Raw genomic sequence first — 23,482 nt, 5'->3', positions numbered from 1 at the left:
TGTCCTGAGGAAGTTGGACTGCAGATGGCGCTGTCGTCCTGTCTCCATCTGTAGGAAGACAGCATCAAAACATGTTTAAATCAGCTGTCCGGACACCTCAAAGCAACACGTGACCACTCTGAGGAAGACCGCTAGTGAGCAGTCGAAACTGTCAGGAATGAAAACAAACTCTTGGTCTGAAAAAAGAACCTAATACATAGTATACTAGTGCAGGGATCTCCAGCCTTTTGCGTCCAGTGAGCTACCTTTACAAAATGAAAATGCAGGAGAGTTACTCATTTTAGCGGCTGCAAAAAACTGATACAATACAAGAGGGCAAGCCTTAGATGTACGCTTAGATGCCTATAAAACATTGAACCATTATCCATTTATTAGTGCACAAAGTTCAAAAATAACACATTTACAGTAGCAATTATCAAATATGAGCTATTTAGTACAATACGTATAATTCAGAAATCCTTTGGCGAGCTACTTGTAAGGGGGTGAAGAGCTACTGGTAGGTTGGAGACCCCTGTTCTAGCAAAAGTGTATGGAGTTTAAAAACACAGTGGAGCACTTCCTGTATAACCGCATGACATCACAAGGTGGATTGTTTTCCGTTTGATAGAAGATGTCAGCTTAAATATGCAGCTTGTGTGTTAAATGTGTAAGAATGAAACTAAACAAAATGCATTATAACATAAATCAGAAAACAGCATAATAAAGCTTTTAGGAAAATAGGTCAACTGTAGGCCTGTTTGAACTTGACCTACATACAGTGAAGTTATTCATTTGTAACTCACAATAATCACATTTTAGCCAAGGCAAGCAACAAAACCATAGACAACTGTAGCTGAGTTTTCCCTGTTGTTATCACATGCGCCTGTCAATCAACTTGCGGAAAACGCACAGAGAAAGAGAAACATGCTCCATTCTGATTGGTCAAGAAGATAAAGTAAGGCGGGATCTTCTTCAAACCGAGCCCTGATTGGACGATTTCCTCGACACTCACAACAAGTTTCAGGGGGCATGTTCAGAGTTCCCAAGTTGGATGAAAAAGACGTGGGAAGTGGGTCTATTGATGCTGGGCGCTGTCTCCAATAAAGATAATCGCTTGGGTAAGGATTATACGGCCCCATGTTTTACGCGCACTTTTTGTCGCTAGTTTTATGTCATCTTTTGTTCTTCTGTGGCGACATTTGTTTCACTTTTCCTGGTTAACTCGTGCTGTAAAGGTCGTGCAAAGATTGAAACACAAACCTGAGCATGAATGTAACCTTTAGATAATGTATTACTGTCTTTACTGATACCATAGATTACATTTTGTTATTTGTATCCATAGAGATGAGACAATCTGCGTGATGTTGCGCACGATAAAAAGCATATGGCGTTTCCTGTCATGTTTACATAGTGCTTGTAGTGCTTCTATGCGCCTGATGTCATATGCAAGTAACATTCCTCCTGTCTTAGCAAGCAGCAGTTTGTGCACAGTTGCCTTCTTTGGTAGTTTTCAACCAGGAAATAGATAACTGGAGTTGAACAAATGTTTGTAATTGCAAGAGAGATATGGGACTTTCAGGAAACAACAATTGTCAGACATTAGTAAACCTATTAAACTACACAATGTTCCTTCTTCTTGTCTGCAGCCCATCTCATGTTTGCTATATTTAGCCTATCTATTTAAGCCTCCCCACTGTATGCTCAACACTGCTCCTTGGGCCTCAGGCTGGATCCAGAGACTTCTCCTGGGACGCAAGACCTAAATGGCAAAGCTGAAAGGAAATTGAATTTGGGAAGTGAAGTGTGTCACTCTCAAGACGGTGTAATGTTTAATACATCTTAAATCCTTTTGGGTGAATGTGAGAATCTGTTTGCCTATTGTAAAATGTGTAACTATATGTCTGTGAAATCCATTTGATTTTAATCAAGACTGGCATTCAGTCATCTCTAATTGTCAATATGTTTGGGTATTTCTATTCCAGAAGTCTACCTCGAATCCTCAGTTTGGAGCAGAATTCACTTTGGCGGAGTAAATTGGACAGTTTTGTTGTTTTTAAATTACAATCAAAAGACCCCCTTCTTGTTCTTGTTCAGGAAACTATAATTGTACATTTGGTTTTAGAAAGACACAATAAAATAAAATCAAAAGTCATGCATTATTTTGCCGTATTACCCAACTCTACATATAACGGAAAGATGAACGGCTAAACTAATTCAAGCTTTTCATTTGGGTTGCACAGTAAATCATAATCAAATCACAATTGCAATTGGCATTGGCACCATTTTCAACTGCAAAGGCTATAATTACTTAGACAATAGTGGCCTCTTCTCTTAAATGTTAATGCTTCTGGAGTTGTTTACTATGTGCACTCTGAACGGGAGCCTACTTTTTAAAAATCTAATCACCAGTACTTGTCAGAAGAATCACAATATTTTTTCAGCCCTAAAATTTCCCATGCATTTCAGAGTATATTTGCATCCACTAGGCCATTAGGTGAAGTTGTGTAGACCTTAGTTACCGGCCTTTCTGCCAAACATTTTTCCGCCACTAAAAGGCAGTGAGACCAAAGGCAGGGGACATGTGCTAACTGCTAATGAACCCCTCAATGCTTCGAGTGAATTACACTTCCTGCACACAGCCGTCCCTTGACATGTTTTAGAGTGCGTTACAGTAGCTCCTTTATTGGTGCTGTGGGTGAGGCTGAATGGGAGAGGCACTATTCAAATGCTGAACATGTGATTGCAGAGATGTAAATTACCTCTGCAACAGCTGCCTCATGCATCATTCTTCCACATGGGATTCTATGGTGTCAGGAATATTCACTGCTCCATTTGGAATTCTAATGTACTATTGGGCTTTTTTCCAGGTTTGTCACAGTGAACCAACCACTGTAATTTATAGTCATTTGTGCCAGATGCCCTTCCTATTGCAACAATCATATTTGCTGTAATTAGCATAAACAAAAAGATAGAAGTTTTAATGTGTCTGAATGAGGTTCAAACCACTTAGCATCCCGTTAGTGGGCTGATGTTTAACTGGCTGTGTGTAGTGGCGGTGTGTGTATGGCCTCACCTTTAGTCTGAGCTCTTGTTGTTTATGGCTGGTTCTCTCTGGTTTGTTGCAGAAGGCACAAAGCCTGTAGGGGGCCATGTCTGGCAGCTCAAACAACAGTTGGACAATTGTCACTCCCGAGGTAACATATTTCTTTCACTTCATAACTTCATAAGCATTTGAATGAGAATGGAAATACAGAAGAGGACATATTATGCACAATTGAGTTTTATGAGCTTTTAACAATGTTATAACCGTACTCCCTCATCATCACTCTGAATAGGCTTCAGAGTTATATTTTGCCTGATTCATGCATGTTTGAGCAACCTGTATCGTCCTGCATTTGAAGCACTATTGCTCACATGCGATTATTAAAAATAATTAGACTCTGCTTCAGACTGCTATGTCATCATTTTTCAACATCATAAACATGTAAAGCTACAATGAATGTCGCTATGAAGAGGCGGCTTTTCATTTGAACAGGAAGTCCTTGGACCTGTTTTTATTACTGATCTGTTTTAGATCAATATTTTGTATTTTACAGTCAACAAAATGTAAAATCATGGTCTTTGTCTGTTCCAGTTTAATACTAAATACCCTCACAAAGCACAGTGGTGGTACATTTAGGAGTTTCTCATGTTTTATGTTTTATGTACTGTGTTGTGTCAGGAGACTGCTGCAGCTGAGACCCTGAGGCCTCTCACAGAAGGAACAGAGCGCCAGGATGAACCCAGTGCACCCACTCAGGGTCTGTACCAGTTTAGTTTTTCTCTTTAATGAAATTAAAGTAAGTATTAAAGCAGTGTGGACATGTTTGTCTTTAACTGAACAGGTTTGGGTGCAGAGCCATCAGACGGTGCACATGGGTTATCTGAAGAGGACCACCCAGAACTGGTAATTATTGTTGTTATGATGTAAACATTTTAAAGTTGCACTATGTAACTTTTCTGGTCAATGGTCTGCCACCTAGAAAGTTCCACTATAATACAGAGAACTATTTATCTTCATGGAGACAAGTAGATCACACTATCAGGCCATGTTACAAATCATATCTGTGGAGAGGCTACTCTACAGTATACTTTAGATATAAAAACTGTTATTATTGAATGGATATGCATTTAATGCCATAGTATGGAACATTCAATATAAATAATTTACATTTTCATGGAGTCAAGCAAGTGGCTTGAGCAGGTGGCCCACCTGAAAAGTTACATAGTGCACTTTTAATGTTGACACGTGATAATTGTGTGCTATTTTTAATTCCAGGCCTAAATTAATTGTTTCTAAATGCTTTATTAATCCAAAAACTACATACTAATTACTATTGTCAGATTACTACGATATGGTTGGCACTTATGGTTTACTATGTCACTTTGGTAACTTTCCATTTCAGTTGTTGCTCTTTAAATAAACTTTTTCACTTTTTTTCATTTTAGACATCGGAAGAACAAGTAGCTCAACCAAATGAAGACAGCGATGCCTGTGCCCTCCCCTCCTCTGCTCCATCAGAGGTCCAGAGCAGCCCTGTCCCTGAGCCACAGACAGAGGGCGCTCCACTGGACTCGGGACTGTCCAGCACAGAGCCAGAGTCCTTCTCTGACTCCTACTCTCACCTCAGCCCCTCCTCAGATGAGACTCCCGCCCCCCCTTTGAGTGCGGAGACTCTGGGGTATCTGGACTCCGGGCAGGAGAAGGAGGAGGAGGAGGAGGCCAGGGAGCAGACAGAGATTCAGGACGAGACTCAGAATCAAGCCATCAGTCAAGAGCCAGAGGAGGAGGAGTCAAAGGAGGAATCAAAGGAGGAGTCACACCAGTTTAGTCCAATAGAAACACCTCAAGGTAAGACATAATTAGTGCATTAAAGTGTTAACTGGATGTGAACATATGCTCTAAATGCTACATAATCACAATTTCATTGTGGTGGCACTTCCAGTTAAGTGGGAATCCCGTTCATTTCAATGGAGAGTTTTGCTGATAGGTGTAAAATGTTCGAACAAGTCAACAATCCATTAATCCACTTTGTAGTCTGTATAGAACTTATTTGCTGTCAAAATCGGCAGCTTCATGCAAAATAAAACAACCTAAATGACAGCAACTTGGAGAATAAGGTGGATGCAACTCAGGGTCTGGTCAATCCTTGAATGGGAAACCTCTGGGAATACTAGGTGCCTCAGTGGTGCCGCAGTGGCTTACTGTTACTGTGTCCTTAGGCAAGACTCTCCCCCAACCTTGCCCAGTATGAATGTTGTGAGTATGTGATGTGATGTGATGTGACAAAAGCACAGATTTGCAGCCTCACTTTGGTCAGTCTACTCCAGCACTCCATGGGTTGTGTAAGATTTTTTTTCACCATACTTGGTCCATAATTAGAACATTTAAGTTATTTACACAACAACAAATCATAAAACACTAGAATGTGTCTTTGGTATGGTAGATAGTGCATGTAAAATTACCCATTTATTTCCTTTTAAATAGTATTATAGTATTATCTATTTAAGATAATTGCACCAGGCAGACCTGCTAGAAACTGACTTCATCTGTGTCAGGAGGTCATTGGAACAGACTGTGACCATAAGACCATGCTAGTTTTAGACTTTGTGGTGTTTTGTTTGTGCAGATGTTTGAGGTGGTATCATTAAATCTAGTTCATACTGTGCTCTGCTGCGCATTTCCTTATTCTGGATAACATCAGAAACTTCACTTGAAGTATTTTTGTCTGGCTCTAAAAGAGGAAAATAAATTGTGCTTTCTCTGCACAATCCAAGCATCGTAATTGTCTTTTTATGCTGCTGGTGGAAATGGGAAATGTCATTGTGCAGACTGCAGACTAATTAAAACTGTGCACAGCAGGGTGAATGGAACAGTGTGGCGTCCAAACGGAGGCTGGTCTTTATATCAAAACACAAATAGATGATAGTAGATAAATGCAAATAGATATTGTGCAATTAGAAATTCTGCCTTAAGAGGAGATAAAAGTATATAGGTCCATAGATCCAAGGTTTTCAATCCCTCTTATCAATTTACTCCACATCAAATATTTGGTGATTTAAGTACCACAAGAACTAGACCAGGACTAAATCTGGACTGTAGCACTATGTAACTTTTCTGCTGGAGAGTCCATGGATGTGCTCTTGCTTTGCCTGGAATTTTAAAGTCTTGAAGTATTTATTAGAGGTGTTTTTACTTCTCAGTCTTACCAAGAAAAGCATTCAGCTTCACTGTATGCAGGGTCACCTCTCCACAGATCTGACCTGACCTTGGCCTTATGGCTTCACCTGCTTGTCTCTTGTCTTGTCATGGAGATAGATACTTTTAATGCCAAGCTGTGAGACATTCAAACCAATAGCATTTATACATATACACATACACAGACTCTGGCAGACTCTGCACTGGAAAAGTTACATAGTGCACCTTTTTAAATGAATGTGTAATTAATATGAAGAAAGATTAGAACTACAGAAAACCCTTCATACCACGAGAAGGAGCCTGTGCTGTGTGTACCACCAGATAAATGTACTGATTGTGTTGTTCCACTGTAGATCCCACTGTCCAAACAGCTGCTCCACAAACAGAGCCAGAGCTGAGGAGGAGGAGGTTAGAGGCTCTGGAAAAGATCGGCCAGCGTGACGAGGAAGAGGAGGCAGAGGAAGACTTTCAGCTTCCCCAGAGAGACGAGGACTCCGGCATCACTCTGAACAAGTGCATTCTGGGAGCTGTCATTCTGCTGGGCCTAGGCACTATTTTCATCTCAGGTAAGCAATGTCATGCATGTTTTTGAATCATGTTATATAGGGATGGGCGATATGTAATAAAAATAGTCCTTTTTTTTAATACTCATCGATCTTGATTTTCAATTTAATTCAATTATTTTCAAAAACAAAGTAAAAACAGCTTTCATTCTTGATTTCATGAACATAAATGTGATAGACTTTTAGCTAGTGCCATTTAACACAATGTAAAATTTCTTCCTCTGAAGTCTGAACTCTACTTCAAGTGCTTTTACTGACTGATGATTGGCTGTTGTAAATCCTTTGATTTAAAAAAAAAAATCCACCTAAGCTTATCAACTGACAATTAGACAAGACAAAATCTCAACCCCGAATTCATAAACTTGTTGCTGCAACACTGCAATTTCCCCATTGTGATACAAATAAAGGTGTATCTTATTTTAATGTGATGAATTGCCCAGCCCTATTTCGACATGTTGGTTTAGGGCTACTTTTTTCTATTGTACATTACTTTTCTGCAATTTAGAGTAAATGTTGGTGTCTGAGACTGAGGTGTACTGTACCTGCAGGTGTCTTCATGGACCTGGATGAGGGTAGGATTTCTGTTCCTAGACTAAGTCTTGCACATGACGGTGGGGTTGCTGTGGTTGCGGTTTGCATGTAAAAACATGATCTTGCTCAAGGTTTTGCTTGCTTGAATGCTCATTGTTGAATGGAAAACCTTGTTCCATCTATTCAGAACAACACCTTATATTAGTGTGATTAGTGATGCAATTCAACTGAAACCAGGGATGAACGATACAATGATGAAAATAGAGTCTTGATCTTATTCTTGTGATGATCTGCTATTTTGGTCATATCGTCAAATCTTCATTCTCTATTTAGTACAGCTGATTACTTAAAATCAGACACTTCCCCACCGATTTCTTGGTCAGCCTCTTTAAGATTGTGAGTGAGTGAAAGCTGGATTAACCAATCAGAGTGAAGTGTGAACTCCAAGCTTGCTATATTGCCCACCCAAACATGAAACTACTTCATGCTGAAAGGATACAGGGTTTTCAGAGATGTGGATACAATTTTAAATGGCCTTGTTTTCTGCAATGGCTTCTTTGCCATGATATTCAGATATCTGAATATATGTGCTTTTGGCGCCATAATTTCTATAGAACAGAAGAAGTTAAGAATTATGTCCCTTCTCTGCAGAAAGTGACTATCCTGCATCAGAGCTGAACGAGCCTGAGTCATCTGGAAAACAGGTCAGTAAGACTATTGTTTGCTCACTGTTATTGTAGCAACATATTGACACGTCAAGTTTATCTAAATACAAGCTGTAATAAATGACTTCTTGTGTCACAGGAGTGGCTTAACCCAGACTTATCTCGGCCTGATGCAGAAGCTGAGCTCTTAAACAAATTAACTAAAGGGAATGAGCAGATAGAAATGTTACAAGCCCAACTTCAGGTACTTCAGGTACATTCTCTCTCTTTAAGGGCCTGCACCTGATTTCAAACAATGAGTCAGACTGAAACATGTTTTAGTTTGAACTTTTGGCCCCACCCACTTAGTCTTTTATGCCAGTGTGATATTGCACCATCACACGGAAACTCAGGCAGTTGGGTTCCTGCGATTCTGTATAACAATGTTTCTTATTGAATGAAAAAGGGGACTCATAATACGCTGTCAAATGAACAGATTCTCTTGCACAGTATTAATTGTGTTCTTATTTAACAGCTTTTACCATGTAAGGTGTAACCCAGGTATTTTTCGGTCAGTCTCTAAATTACATTTTCACCCACGGCTCTTCTCAACTATCGCAAGATTTCGCACACGTATCGCACCCATAGAAGTTTAATAAATTCTGGAAGGTGAACCCAAGATGACATTGTATTATTTTCAGTGGCCTTTTCTCATTGGTGCATGGCCCAAAAATAATTTTCTCTTTCACATTTACTTTCTCAATATGGGCACCTCCTACTCGTGTGACGTCTATAACGTGCGCGGCGTGGAGTGTTTGGACCAATCAGCGCGAGAGCTGCTAGCGTTAGCACGAGACTAGGCCAAGTCTTACAAAGCTAACTTTTAGGCGCATTGAAGGTTTAAAAAATTTAAGAAGTTTATGTTGTGAAAATAGGAATGAATCCCTACAAAATCCGACCTTTGTGAAAGTTGTGGATGCCCTGTCAGCCGAACCCGGGCAGTTTGAATTCCCAGAATTGCATTACATTTCTATGGGAGAACTCTCTCTGGGAAGAGTGCAAGTATCTGCCGTTGCGGTAGGAGGCGTTGGAGCTGTTCAACCACACACACTCATGCACACCCACCTCCCCCTGCTGTGGGCACTGGGCACTTAATGAACCTTGCTGGACATTATCCACGCCTTTCATGCCTTTCACGTGACCCCTGTGGATATGAACTTTGTTGGTCCTTGTGCGCTCAGACTAAGAACTGTAACATGTTGATCTTGTTCATCAAGGTCTTTGAACAATGTCTCTGAAAGTGAAGAACTGTGAATAGTGTAAATAATGTCTGTTCACTGTAAATAACAACACAACTTAGCACTACAAGACCTGTGTTTTTGTCTCATTAAATACCCAATTTTCCTCTGAGCTGAACTATAATCTTCTGAACTAGCCTACTGCTACTGCTACTTCTACTGCTACTGCTAGTACTACTACTATTACTCCTATTGCTATTTCTGATTCATATTGCAGCATTATGCCTGCTACAAATGCATGATGTAAATTAAAATCAGGTACAGGCCCTTTTATGCTAATACATACAGAAAGTACCCTGGCCACATACCGAGTGAGTTTTCAGAAACAAATCCTTGTGGCTGTGTTTCTTTACAGTCTGAGAACGAGGAGCTAAAATTGACCAAGGCACAAGCAGCAGAGGGCAGCACTGAGCAACTTCACCACAACGAGATGCAGCAGGAAAACAGTAGGTTAAAGAAAAACCTGGAGAGTGTTCCTGAGCTTCAGAAAGAACTGGAGAAGATGAGAACAGAACTGCAGGCTCTGTCGATGCTGCAGAAAGAAGTAGAGAGTCTGAGGTCCACTTTGACACACATAAAGCTCTATTCAGGTAGGAGAGGTAGCAGGTAGTTTTTATGGACTAAACCAGTGTTTCTCAAACTGTGGGATGCGGCTGCCAGTGGTGGCGTGTGGGGCTTTCTGCAGTTTCTATTGGGGCAAAAGACAGATTTCCCTTTTTGAAAACATTATACATTGCCTTAAAATATCCATAAGGTGAATTCACAAATGTTGAACTTGATCATTTCTATTGACTAGACCCAAGAACTCTGCATTACAACATAAATCTGCACTTTAACAATATTAATTTTAGCTACTCCAAATCTGAATTAAATGTTATAGACCTAAAGCAGGGGTCTCCAACCTGTTGCTCGGGAGCTACCAGTAGCTCTCCACAACCTTCCAAGTAGCTCTCCAAGGGATTTCTGAATTATTTATAGGCGTCTAACTGTACTCAATCTAAGGCTTTCTGTGGGGCTTAAATGTTCTAAAGTTCTTGCAAACACTAAAATGAGTTTGTTTGGTAAAAGTAGCTCACTGGAAAAAGGTTGGAGACCCCTGACCTAAAGCATATGATGTCCCTGAAACCCAGCAATTTAGAATTATTTGTTGTCTTCCTGGATTAATAATTATTTTGAATTGCCCAACTGCAAAGCCTAATATAAGACCAGGCCTCGAATCAAAGTCTGATGTGGTCCGGATTTAGATCTGGTGGTACTCAGAAGTCAAATATTACCTTGGTTTGTCCTTGGTTAGAAAAGTTTGAGAACCACTGCACTAGACCGTAGGTAATGATGGTAGTGTAGTAACCATTTTATTAACAGTATCGACTTACTTTAAAGGTGCATGGTGTAACTTTTCTGGTGGAGGGACTAACACCTGCTTATATTTTGAAAATATTATTGCTTTGCCTAGAATGTTCTACACTATGGTCTAAACTTCCCAAACATGCATTGCGTCATCTCCCTATCATCTCCATGGAGAATAGAAGGTTTGAGACCCTCCACCGGAAAAGTAACATAGATCCCAGAGAGATTATGTTTTCTCGCCATGACTATCGATGCATATTTTAATGGCTTCCAAAAACTCTAAATGATATCGAACGGTGAACGTTTAATTGGCAAATCATTAACAACTAATTCAAATATTAAACATTTCTATATGAGAGAAAACATGATATGCAACCTAACGACCTAATGATGAAGCATCTACTGTGTAAAAGTGTGTATTGAATTCCCTTTTTCTTTTAGCAGCTGCTACAACTCCCCCTAGTGGAGGAACAGAGAATGACAGTCAGAGCCCAGCAGACTATCAGGCATACAAGAAGAACAAGCACGACAGAGGTGTTGCAAAGGAGTGGAAAGATGAAGAAAAATCCGAATGGAAAAAAGAGAAAAAGCAACGCAAGGATGGAGGGAAGACAGACGGCAAAGAAAAAGAGTGGAAGAGAGAGAAATATGAGAGTGGTAGATTTGAAAAGCGATATAAGGAGGATAAGCACTCAAAGCAAAAAGATGAAGCAAAAGAGTGGAAAAAAGACAACTCAAAAAGAGGAGATGAAGGGAGGACCTGGAAGGAAAAGAAAGAGTGGACTAACGAAGGTGATAAAAAACACAAACGTGATCACTTTAAAGAAGGGAGGAGTAAAGAGGGAAGTAAAGAAAGCAAGTACTACCAAGAAACCCACAAAGGACCCGGAGACAAGCACTGGAAAAAGGGAAGAGATGATTATAAAGAAGAAAAGAAAGATAAGTACGAGAAAAAGCATTGGAAAGAGCGGGATGGATACGAAAGTCAAAACAGGAAAGATGACGGGGACAGGAGAGACAAAAGCAAAGACCAGAAAAAGTGGAAATCCAATGACAAAAAACAGTGGAGGAACGAAGAGGAGGAGAGGAAAGGGGTAGGGTATAAAGAGAAAAAGCATAAAAAAGAAAGGGAGGATGGTAAATCTGAGAAATATAATAAATATAAAGGCAGTGAGCATAAGGATCAGGCATGGAGCGATAAGAAATCTACCCCTCCGCAACCCAAAGTCAAAGTGGGACAGCCCGAATACTGGTCCCGTCAAAGAGAGCGCCTCCAACACAGCTCAAAACCTCAAGACCCCTGCGATTCACCAGACACCTGCGCCCAAGCCGAGGGGGTGCAGCCAGTTCCTCTCTCGGAATTTGAATCTATCCTAAACGATTACTTGTCCAAAGCGGAAAAGGCAGGAGTGGAGGCCTCGCAAATCGCTGAGCTCCGAAAACTAGCCACGGAAATGTTTCAGAACGGCGCCTTTCCGCACGATCAGATGAGTTTTCTGGAGTACGTGGAGGACGTGGGGGATATGTTGGAAGATCTAGTTGAAGGAGAAGATGAAGAAGACGGCAGTGGAAAGAAGGATAGTGCCATAGAGGATGAGATGGAGGGATTTGAGAAGGAGGTGATGCAGAAGTTTACGCTGCCAGGCGAGAAGGAAAAAGTTAAAGCAGAGTCTATGAAGGAAAGTGAGAGAGGACGTGGCTGAAAAATACACTGCAAAAAATGATTATCTAGTAAGAAAATGACTAAAATGACTTAAATTCTCAATAGTAAGTAGTTAAGTAGATGTAAAGGCACACTATGTAACTTTTCTGGTGGTAAATAATAAATAATAAAATAAAAATACAAGTTTGATCTGTGGAGACGTTACCTTGCTCACAATGACAGTGTTTTTTCAAGGTATTTCTGAGCGATTTAAATTTGTGTGATTGTATAAATGCTAACTGGATACGTTTAAAGCTGTACTGTGCAACATTTCAAGTATAGCACGAACATCTCCAGGGAGACAAGTGGTTGAACTGTCTCCAGCAGAAAAGTTACACTGTGCGTCTTTTAAATATATTAATGTAAGACCTAAACCTAGAATCTGCAATTCCTAGCGTAAAATAAGAAATTAATAAAGGTAAGGGCAATTGTCTTTCCCCTTTGGCAATTATGTTAACTTAAAATAAGAAAAAAATGTATTAAATCACGATTTAGGTAAATAAATCTTAACTTGTCGGTATGAAATATGTACCTCAAGTCATTTTAACTTCTGGTAGATAATCATTTTTGCATTGAAGGAAGTGAGCAGTCTGGTGCAGGAAGCAGAGCGGGGCCTGACAGAGGAGAGGTGATTCAAAAGGGAACACTTAATAATGGACCATGAATGCCACAAACACGTTCACAGGATGACCTCTTTATTTTACCTCTTCCTGCTGCACTAGTGTCGTGTCATTTCTGTTTTTTCTACGTGGAAAGTTAACTGCATACCAACCAAGGCTGAACAAATCATGGACAACACGCCATAACTAATTTTTTTTCCTGATGAAGTGTTATGATTGCATTAATAATTTGTGTTTTAAAATCAATATTCAGTTCAGTGTACACTTTAAACACATCTAGGCATTGACATTTGAGAAAAGACGGCAATATGGTCTGCTAAACTAATACAAGAATCTCATGCTTTTCTGAATATGTTCTAGAGGTCTAAACTACTGGGTTAGCAGATTTTATACATGTTGTTTTGTTGGCAATTTGCTTGTTCCTACCATTTCAAATGCAGTTTTGATTCAATTATGATTATTGCTGCAGCCCTAATACAGAAACATTAACAATAGAAAATGTTCTTTCCCTCATTTGGGTATTTATTTTTGGTGCACACATCTGCAAAGTATAAATTTCCTGTTTCTATATTTCTGTACCTGTTTCACATGGTTCTTTTTTCTCTAAGCTAATTCTCAGTTCTCACATTGTTCAGCTGCTGTTAAGCTGATGGTTAAGATGCAATGGCCTCACTGTAACACCTTTTGTTGTATCACCACTTTCCATTTAAAGATGCACTATGTAACTTGTCTGTGGAGCGTACACACCCTGTTGGTCTCTGGGGAGATATTAATGCTTTGCCAGGAATATTCCACTGTATGGCATTAAATTATCTTGCATTTGTTCAGTTGTAGATGTTTTATACGCTAGCAAATGTCTTCAAATGCCGTGAGCAGGATGCCGTTCTCTAGATCTGATCTGCCTGGTGGTGTCAGGTTAATGCCATACTGTGGAACATTACAGGCAACACAAGGGGACAAGCAGGTAGCGGACTCTCCAACGTAAATGTTACGAGTATACCTTTAAGAGGATATTATAATATATTATATAATAATAAAATAATTATTTTTTGTTTTGTAAATATGGCTTAAGACCGTGACTGTGCTAACTTGTTCTGTTTAACTTATTTGTAGACGTTATTGCACCTTAAACAGGTCTACTTAAAAGAGCACATAATAATAACATGTTGAGCATGTACAGGTTTTCAGGTACAGAATGTATAGTGTGCACTAAAATGTCTTTAATTTCATATGGAGTCTTTTGTTGGATAGTTCACTGTTTTTGCTTGTTTTGGGTTTACAGTTGAAAATTACAAATGTGAGGAACCACATACGTACGGCAGCATAAAAATGTATTTGTTAGACATTTGAACAACGGTGTTAATAAATGTGAAGAGATGAACTTTGTCACCTTGAATTTTTTTATAAGTCAACTCATTTTCTATTTACATTAGTCAGACAATAGTCAGAGGAGGGGTACAGGTAAAGACAAATACACTTGTAACGCCAATCAGAATATACTGCTATAGTAGAATAACCTTCATCTTTATAGTCTTGCATTAAAATAGTACTTGGAATTGAATTAGAACTGAATGGGAAAACTGGAGCCGAGCCAATCATAATTGGTCCAACCTTATTGCTCCAGGCAAATTCACATAGAAACAATGACGCTACAATGTTATACTAACATTCAAATAAGATTACAGAAGCTCTTTGAATCTGTATTTTAAATTAGGAAAAACATGGAATAACCCTGGATTAATAACCTATTTTGTCTTTTTTTTTTTTTTTTTTTTTTTTTTACAATGCCCCAGAAAAATGTAACCAGATGTATTTGAAGTCCTTAAGCTGCTCAAATGAAATGAGTCAGATTCTCCAATAGTAAGTTACTAGTCTAAGATTTAATCCACTAATTTACTTTCTTTTTCAAAGTAATTACATGTTTGGCCTGTAATTGACTAAAATGTACACCTTTAACAAATTAAATTCATTTAGTTTGAGCTGGGCTAGAATTAAAAAAGGACATAAAAGTATCAGACGCACCCTGTGGCTTTGAACGAGTGGTACAAATAAGATAAGAGTGTGCAACTGTCATTATTATTGAGCCAAGACAAATGTAATTAACCTCCATGCATGACATTTGCAGAGGTCAAACACAGGAACTATTAACTATGGCTGATGAAAGGCTTGTTAAAGACAGAGTGGAATCTCATCATGGAAAATGTGGTGGAAACATCAGTTATTGTATTACTGACTACAACAGCCTCCAGGAAAGACAATGCGTACATTGTCAGAAATAAGTCAATCATTGCTTCAAAGCAGACTACAAAAAGACCACAAAGTCTGTTCCCAAAACACATTGTAGGTTCACTTCTAATTTGGTGCCACTCAGACAGAGATGGAGGCTGCCATTGGAGAACTGGTGTCCAAGTTCAAAGTGTACGCCGGCAGTGACGGGTCGTCCAGCACTCTCAGCAGAGATGAGTTCCACAAACTGGTCACTGCTGAGCTTCCTAACTTAGTGGGGGTGAGTAAATGAATACACTTTATTATGTGTTCATATCTTGGGTGTCTACATTAATAACTACTAAAGGTGCACTTTGTGATGCCAGCTGCTGTTTACTAAGCCTCATTGTTAAACAGTCTGGCAATATTCAGTTTATTGCTCAAAAAACATGGCCAAAATACATTCTGGTAAAATATACAGCCTAGTGGTGTCACCTACTTGTCTCCATGGAGAAAGACAAGTTTAATGAAAAGTGTGTGTGTAACGTTCCAGGGAAAGCCATAACATAGCACTGAAAGCAAGCAGGCGAACCCTCCACCAGAAGAACTACATGGTGCACCTTTAAATTTCATAACCTAGTCCAAAACAATTCCTCTAACTTAATCTCTCAGTTTGTAAAACAAATCCATATCAATAAACCAACTGGACAGTGTTGTTGTTAAGCAGAAAATCCAACAAAAATATCTCATGTCAAAAAATAAAAAATAAATCTGTATTTTCACATGGAAATAGCCCCACTGAAATCCTGGTAACTCGGATCATCTGGTCACCACATTGCTCCATGCCAAGGGTAATTAAGTGTTAGTCATACCAGCCAAGACTGTGTTTACTTTGTGTTAATGTGGGCAGACTAGTTCTTTTGACCTAAACTGTTTCTCATGGTTCGCCAGAGAACGCAAGCAAAGTAAGTTGTATGTTTCAGCCCCCAGTGAGCAACAGAAAGAGCTGTTTACGGGGACAATTTGCTTAGTTTAATTATCCTCGTGAATCTATACGAAAAAAGTTGTGGAAATTTCCAGTCTTGCTTTCCTTAAAGTGTCCGCCAGATGGCAACAGAGCTTACAACTCTGTGCCAAACCACCATAGGGCTGAATGTGCAGGATTTTCTCTCCCTTTCCTACGCCCCTTGTGTCCTCCATTGAACCAAGTTAGTAGTCTGTAATTAATTATATTTTTATTCTTGTTTTAAAATACACGTTTCCTTTTTGTGCCCCACAGGACACTGACTCATCTGCCATAGACCAGCTTATGAAATCACTGGACGAGAACAACGATGGGCAACTTAACTTCTTGGAGTTCTGGCAGCTGATTGGACAGCTCGCCGACAAGCATGCCAAAGCCAACCAATAGCATTTACCTGTCTAACTATTGAGAGAGGTTCGTTTGCGCTTCTGACTAAATGGGAATAGTTCCAAATGTCTGCGTTAAGTACTCTCACTTTTTCCCAGCCTCAACTATTACGCACACTGTTACTGGATATTGTTCAAGTATTTCAGCAATATTGAAACCAGTTCGCCTGTTCTTTAGAGTACACTCATAGCCCCACATGCCTGTGCTCACAAGTCTGTAACAGCAGCAGTCTTTTCTCCTTGTTTTTTTGGAAAGTTTTGTGCAGCTTGGCACGTCTCCCCGCGCGCACAGACACCACTGCTGTGCACTCCTCTCGAGATACTTTCTGCCAAAGCAAGAAAATAAAGTGAAAACCTGTAATTTGTTTGTCAAACCATGGTCATTGCTTCATGTCTAAGGTTCTTATCTTTGCATTCTTTATACTAGTGAGTAAAGTTTTAGGGTGTGCCCTTACTGCATCATGTTAAAGAGATGTGAACACAAGTTTATACACGTTTACAGAAACATACCATACAAAAAGTAAACAAATACACAATTTACCACTTTCAAAGAATGTCATATTATTATAATAGTTGTTTAGCTTTATTTAGAAAAGTTTGCACAAAGCTGAATGTTTGTAACCATTTATTTGTCTGAAGCGCAGTTGCTCAAGCTGCGCCTCTGTGCGCATTCCTCCTCTCTAGGCACACGCCCTGTGACAATGAAAAAAAGTTGGCTTGAGTGAGTAGTTAAATCACGGAAAAGATATGTGTTGCTGGTTAATCTAGAGGAGGACTGAGGGAGGAGGATCCTGGACAGAAGCAGAAGCAGAAGAAGCCTAGATTCACACACAGTAAGTTTTACGCTTTGCTAATTCTCACTTTGTTGTTCCTTTTTGGGGCTGACTAGAAAACCATCCTATTCCAAGGCTGTCATGAATGTTGTATGCTCGGGGAGTGTGCGTATTGGTGGTCATGGGGATCAGGTTTTCCTTGTTGGTAATGCAACCCTGAGTCCTTTACACTTCCACAGAAACCCGAGACCCGCATCACGTTTACTTATTCATCCGCTGTGTGTTGGAGTGGTCCCAGGTCCCCCTACAAACTGTCAGGATTAGTTTGGGCTAAACGCGAATGTGGGCCACGGCGCGGGCGGGCAAGCCCCTGCGTCTTTTTATCTCACTGCGCGCTCCGCGTTTGGCAGAAGCGCCGCGGCCCGTTATCGCGAGGCAAACTCAAGGCAGTTGGTCAGCTCTTATCAGGCTGAATTATTCACGCCATGTCATGATAAGACTGTGGCGGAACAGAGAAAAGGGCTTCAGTCTGTGAGGGGGAGAACCAGTGACCAGGCCGATGACAGGTAACATGTCCGCGGAGGAAGTGAGTCAGTCACGCCTCGTACAAACAACAGGCAGGGTGGAGTCCTGGCACAGCTGCTATCATCTGAGACGGGCTGGATAAGACATTATACCGTAGCAGGGCAGAGGGGGCACCCCCCAAAACTCTGAGAACAGTGTCGTCATGCGCTTGTTGTCCTAAGGTGGGGTTACCCAGCCTGATTTACCTGTACTCGCTGGTGCACGTCTCATGGCCTCAGACCAAGTCGATGCAAACGCACCATCCCCTCAGCAGTTTCTGACCAGCTGGAGAAGCTCCTGCTTTTGCATAACTATGTGCTGCACGCGCTCTGACGGCAAATGTTACTGTCACCTTTAACCCGTGGAATCGCTGGCTTTTTCAGTCCATGCTATAGGCTATAGTCTTTAGTTTATTTATTTTTACTAGAGCTTGAATCATGATGGGAGAATTAAAAGAATGAATGATAGCTTTGGCTACATAACTTTTTTTCTTTATATAATAAAGCTACTTCCGTGGCGGGCTGCGGATTCCAAAGTGAATGTGACAATAACAGATAAGCATGATGTGAGGTCATGTGCTGCTATAAATGCCAGTGATAAATGCCACAAACTCTCCAAAAACTCAGTCTGAAGAGCCTCTTTGTTAGCGAACATTCTTTACAAACATGCGCACAAGTGAGCGGTGTTCCTGGAGTCCTCACGATGTGTTGAAATGGGCGACTGCTGGGGCTTAGTACTGGTTTTGTTGTGGCCTATTACACAAAACTATTGGTCAAAGCTCTCATACAGGTATTCTATGTGCATTATTGGGGCGTTATGAACAACTGTTTGGAGAGCTTAGCATTGGCATTAGGGGCTTAACATAACGTGTATGAAATATTTCAGCACTGGTTCTATGCATACAAAACACCCGAGTTGCCAACAGAGGGCGCACAAACTTGCTCTTAATTGTTGCTCTGAGGCCTGAAGTAGGTTAAATGAGGTTGAAAACAATAGCTGCTTTCACTGAAGTTGGTAAAATGTGTGCATGGAATAATAATAAGATAATTAATTCATATTACAGATCCACTTGTGGGTATTGGTGATTTGAATACGTCTGACTTCAGTGGGTGGAATAAAGGGTTTGAGGTTTATTCCTGGAGACAGACGTTAAAGGGGAAATTACATTATGTTAATTTTGTAAGAGCTGTTAAAACCAGTAGAGAAGCTGGATTAAACATGCTTTATACCAGTGTGCACAAGCTTGGACTGAGTCACTGAACTGATCATTATTAGGCCCAGGCAAGTCTTATTTGTTCAGAGACAAAGGTATGTTTACTGAACATTTATGAGAGAAAACACTAGTGTATGTGTCTTTTTTTAGTATTTCACATTAAGTACTAAATTAAACATTGGTATCTTCTTGAAATATATTAAAACCAGATTATAGAGGAAGATGCACACTGCAGAGTTTTACCGTCCAAATTGCCCTGTACAGACACTGGTCTCTTGTTCAGTTCATATTAAATATAATTGAAGGACTGTGAACTACTGTTAGGCCTGTCACAGTAACAATTTCCATGTGCGACATATTTATTTAAAAAAAAAATCATGATGATAAAGAATAAGGTTGAAGACCACTTTATGCAGTGACTCTATAATCCTATGAAGTATGATCTTTCTAGTAAACTCTTTTTCATAAAACACCATGTCCTCAGTAAAGGATTCACTGTAAATAAATAACAGAAGTCAGAATCAAAAGTAGTTAGTTTGTGTCCACTATGAGTCAAAGATGTTAAAGATGTTCTATGTAATTTTCAAGTGGAGAGTCGCTTTGCCGAATGCTCGAATGTTCCACAATGTCACATTCATTTTAATTTATTTAATCACAGATGCATGTTTCTACTGGCCTAAAATACCTTGAGTTACATGCATTCTTACTGTGAGTGGGCTGGTGATGACATAGATAACATTAATGCCATACTGTGAAACATTCCAGGCAAAGCAGTAACCTCCATGGAGACAATTAAGACTCCCTACAACAAAAGTTACGTGGTCCTTCTTTATTTATCTGAATTGCCCATTAGTGCAAAGAATAGGTAGGTACATAATATAGTAACCCCCCAAAAAACATGATTCACCATTTATTGAGCAATAAGTCAATATAATAATTACTGTCACAGATGTAGAACTAGAATGTTACAACTTCCACTACCACAGTGAATGCTTATAGTCATCTTTTTCTGTAGCTAGTGTCACCTCTGTTGTAGATCGGTGCCTAGTTACACTCGTGTTCATCTCATTACGCGGGCTGGAGGACACTAATGGATGGTGGTCTGTCAGGAGCTCTGACAGATAGTCCCTTATCTCTGCATACACGGTGAATGGGGACACGGGGCCTTGCTTATGTTGTGTATGCAGAAGGTGGCCTGGGTAGGTGTCAAGACAATTATAGCAACCTTTTAAATAATGATGAAGAGCTAGCATATGATGACAGATGATCACTCTAATGTGTGTGTAGGGGTGTGTGTGTGTGTGTGTTTGTGTGTGTGTGTGATGCCATGAAATCCAATCTGTCCGTTTTTGGGTGCCTGACCAGTAGCGTGTCCTGCTCTCTCGCCCTGTAATTAGGTTAATGCAGCAGAGCCCTAATTGGTGTTGTTGTCCTGCTTTGGTTATCAGCTTGTCTCTGTCTGTCTGTTTTGCCCTTTGTTAGTCGGCCATGTTGAAGGCGTGGCGTCAGATGGGACATTTACAGGGGTGTACGATTACCTCAATAACATGACCCCCAGCACCCATTACCATCATTAGCTGCATTTTCCAATACTCACTGGAAATCAGTCAGCACGCATTTTGTAAGACGCCTCACCCTGCGGTGCTACGTTGCTAATGAGTGATGATAGTTAATCAATGGATCTTCATTGTGGAGTTTTCCGAGAGCTGTCGTCTCGGAATTCTGCTCCCCTGAAGAAAATACCTCACAGGTAACGTCAGGTAGAGGATGTCAGTGTGTGCAAACAAGCGTGAAACCAACACTGTCCACTACTACCTGCACAATGTAAAGAACTCTTTCAAAACCTGGGAAGAAGTAACATTACAACATTCTTATATCATGGCCAAGCTGCATTATTTGGCTGATGCAACTGGTTGTCCTGCAAAAATGAGCAGTTACATTTTCAAAAAGCATCTATAAAGGTCAAGAACATACACAGTCTCATCAAAACTAATTGTATCTTGGGACCAGAATTGCATGCTTCTTATCCCTGCTTTAGATGTATATGGGATTGAAGTAATACTCACTTAAAATCCTTGTGTGTGAGCTGATAGACAGACAAGGTCAAACAGATGCTCTGCGTGGGCTTCAGTGACATCATCATTACTTCCTGATTTGAGAACCCATTTTGCTTTGAAATTCTTAATTGCTATGGCAACAGTCCTAGGCACCTGCTCTATGGACTGAGCCACTTCATCGTGCTGCAGCTTTATACGCATTCAGGCCTGTATGGTGTGCTGCTGCTTTACCCTGCCTTCAAATATCCCCAGAATGAAATGTAGTTATGTAAGTATTCAGTTACTCAGTAATAATATTTCTCTGCATTCCTTTGTGAACTGCAAATATCTGCACCCATTCCAGGGAATTGTTTTGTCTTGCAAACTTAAAAAAAAAAAAAAAAAAAAACAAGAAACAAGAAACACATGACACAATAAGTTTTCTCCATGTCTAATGTTTACGTTCTATTTGATCCGTGGTGTTTCTCCTGAGGTAGATGTGGTGCTTGTTTGTTTGTTGTGATGTGATGTAGGGTGTAGCATACGGCAGGCTGCAGTAACATGACCTCAGGGCCTCCTGCTGCTCCTCAGGATCAGATCTCCATCGTCAAAGATCACAGCTACCAAAGCATCTATAGACTGTCCACTGTCCATTGACCTCAGAGCGCCTCCTTATCTCACTGCATCTCAAATCACATGCTTTTTATTCACTTTATCAAGATCTGAACAACGATGTTTTTATTATGTCGTTCATCCATCTTCATCAATGAAAGCCTGTTTCCGCTTGGTTCATGGCCCCAGGCAGCTGGAACGTATTCCAGAAACAAGGGCAAAATGTGGTCACAAAGACTTTAGAGGCTTCAAAATTCAGATTTAAATCTTTATAGAATTGAATGGTGGTAGAAAGAATCAACTGATTTAAACTAAAACTACATGAGATGCATTTACAAAGAGCAATCTTGACACAGTTTCATGTTCTTAATATCATGCAGAGTATTTGTTTGTCTTGGCTATATTTCTCACACTCTTTGTTTATTTTCTGTAGAAATGGAGAGTGCCTTACAGACGGTCGTCATGTCCTACATCAAGGCATGTAAAGGGAAGGAAAACCTGGACTCCAGCTCCTTCAAGAAACTCGTGAGCAAGCAGCTGGGAGGCATCATGGAGGTGTGTACCTGCAGTACTTTTTTGTACCTGTAGTGTCCTATAATAATGATGATTAGGGATGGAACTAGATCTCGTGCAAAATTGCTTGTTTCTACATTTTGTTTAGACAAAAAGGATTAAGAGGTGGTGAGTTACATCTCTTATAGAACTGAATCACACAATTTATATATTAGAAATTGTCCCAACTCCATAATTATGTTGAGTACAGAGCCATGTTTAACCTCTTGTATTTTTGTTCAGGATGCTGACAGCTCCTCTGCGGTCAAAGAGATGCAGAAAGGACTAGACGAAAACAGCGATGGAAAAGTCAGCTTCTCGGAATACTTAAATCTGATTGGCTACTTGGCCAAATCCTTGAGCCAGAAGCAGTGTGGCACCACTGAAGCAGCTTCGTAGATTCCTCTAAACTGGAAGCTCGTCTCGTCATGGGCTTTATCAAGATCTAGTAACATATCTTCTCTATATGTGCCATTAATCTCATCATCATAGTATGCAAATTACTCAGTCATCTCATTTTTATATCTTGTCCCCACTGATGGAGCTCTGAAACAAACCATATATAACCACTCAAGTCACACTAGAAAAGGCTGTCAAGGATTGAAGGACTCTGAGTTGTGTGTAGGCTTTATTAGATGCAAAGAAGATTGTATTTTCAAAACAATAAATACTTTATATGAAAACAGCACTGCCTCGTCTTTATTTGCATATTCATTTGACATACTCCAGCCCATGGACTATTCTGTGCGCCGCTATGGAACCTGTCCTCCATTGTGACCAGCCTCCTATAGTGAACTAAATATAGCTTTGACACCCCTGACTGGTCAAACTCTGCAGCATCAGCTATTGAAATGTGAGCCTGACATACTGTATGCGCTTCCCTTTGTGCGGTGTTCTCCTCTGTGCAACATTAGACACAAACACTCCCATCGGCCGCTCCCTCCACCACAGCTAATCACACATAGAATAACATAGGCTCATCTGATGTACATGTTGTGTCCATTCACACATGACTGCGCAGAACATCCATTCAAATGCACTATATGTTTTATGTGTCACTGTTCTGCTTTGACCGCTTTCTGTCTGTCTTCTGTCCCTACCCCCTACATCACTGTCACCATGTCCAACCTCATGTTCTATGGGCGAAGGATGGATTTAGTTGGAGTAAAAAGGTAAAATATTCATTCCCCGTATA

The 23,482-nt window shown here is 40.2% G+C and overlaps 3 protein-coding genes across 10 annotated transcripts; all 3 read left to right on the top strand.

Moving 5' to 3' along the window:
* Positions 1 to 955: 955 nt before the first annotated feature.
* pbxip1b (pre-B-cell leukemia homeobox interacting protein 1b) lies at positions 956 to 14,303 on the top strand. 7 transcript variants are annotated; one of them, XM_055163712.1, is made up of 12 exons: positions 990 to 1,097; positions 1,626 to 1,801; positions 3,105 to 3,173; positions 3,701 to 3,779; positions 3,864 to 3,925; positions 4,468 to 4,870; positions 6,571 to 6,783; positions 7,329 to 7,352; positions 7,963 to 8,015; positions 8,116 to 8,229; positions 9,609 to 9,699; positions 11,042 to 14,303. In XM_055163712.1, the coding sequence occupies exons 3-12, from the start codon at positions 3,129 to 3,131 to the stop codon at positions 12,301 to 12,303; spliced, it is 2,346 nt and encodes a 781-aa protein (XP_055019687.1). In that variant the 5' UTR covers positions 990 to 1,097; positions 1,626 to 1,801; positions 3,105 to 3,128; the 3' UTR covers positions 12,304 to 14,303. The 7 variants fall into 7 exon arrangements, with proteins under 7 accessions (XP_055019691.1, XP_055019690.1, XP_020783620.2 ...); XM_055163713.1 differs by having other exon boundaries at positions 995 to 1,097; positions 1,705 to 1,801; XM_055163716.1 differs by lacking the exon at positions 1,626 to 1,801 and having other exon boundaries at positions 956 to 1,097; positions 8,116 to 8,220; positions 11,045 to 14,303.
* A 772-nt stretch (positions 14,304 to 15,075) lies between these two features.
* Positions 15,076 to 16,898, top strand: LOC110163197 (protein S100-A13-like). Its single transcript, XM_020928133.2, has 2 exons — positions 15,076 to 15,428; positions 16,407 to 16,898. The coding sequence occupies exons 1-2, from the start codon at positions 15,300 to 15,302 to the stop codon at positions 16,536 to 16,538; spliced, it is 261 nt and encodes an 86-aa protein (XP_020783792.1). The 5' UTR covers positions 15,076 to 15,299; the 3' UTR covers positions 16,539 to 16,898.
* A 315-nt stretch (positions 16,899 to 17,213) lies between these two features.
* Positions 17,214 to 22,972, top strand: si:ch211-105c13.3 (uncharacterized protein LOC325758 homolog). Of its 2 annotated transcripts, none has more exons than XM_020927901.2 (3): positions 17,214 to 17,370; positions 22,169 to 22,290; positions 22,531 to 22,972. In XM_020927901.2, exons 2-3 carry the CDS (start codon positions 22,171 to 22,173, stop codon positions 22,684 to 22,686), a joined length of 276 nt encoding a protein of 91 aa, XP_020783560.1. In that variant the 5' UTR covers positions 17,214 to 17,370; positions 22,169 to 22,170; the 3' UTR covers positions 22,687 to 22,972. The 2 variants fall into 2 exon arrangements, with proteins under 2 accessions (XP_020783560.1, XP_020783559.1); XM_020927900.2 differs by lacking the exon at positions 17,214 to 17,370 and adding an exon at positions 17,740 to 17,876.
* Positions 22,973 to 23,482: the final 510 nt, after the last annotated feature.

This window comes from Boleophthalmus pectinirostris, unplaced genomic scaffold (assembly GCF_026225935.1).
Source record: "Boleophthalmus pectinirostris isolate CB_2022bp ecotype Guang Dong unplaced genomic scaffold, ASM2622593v1 HiC_scaffold_6, whole genome shotgun sequence".
Classification (NCBI taxonomy): Eukaryota; Metazoa; Chordata; class Actinopteri; order Gobiiformes; family Gobiidae; genus Boleophthalmus; species Boleophthalmus pectinirostris.
Note: the sequence above shows the minus strand (reverse complement) of the source record. Positions and strands in the feature narration are given on the sequence as shown.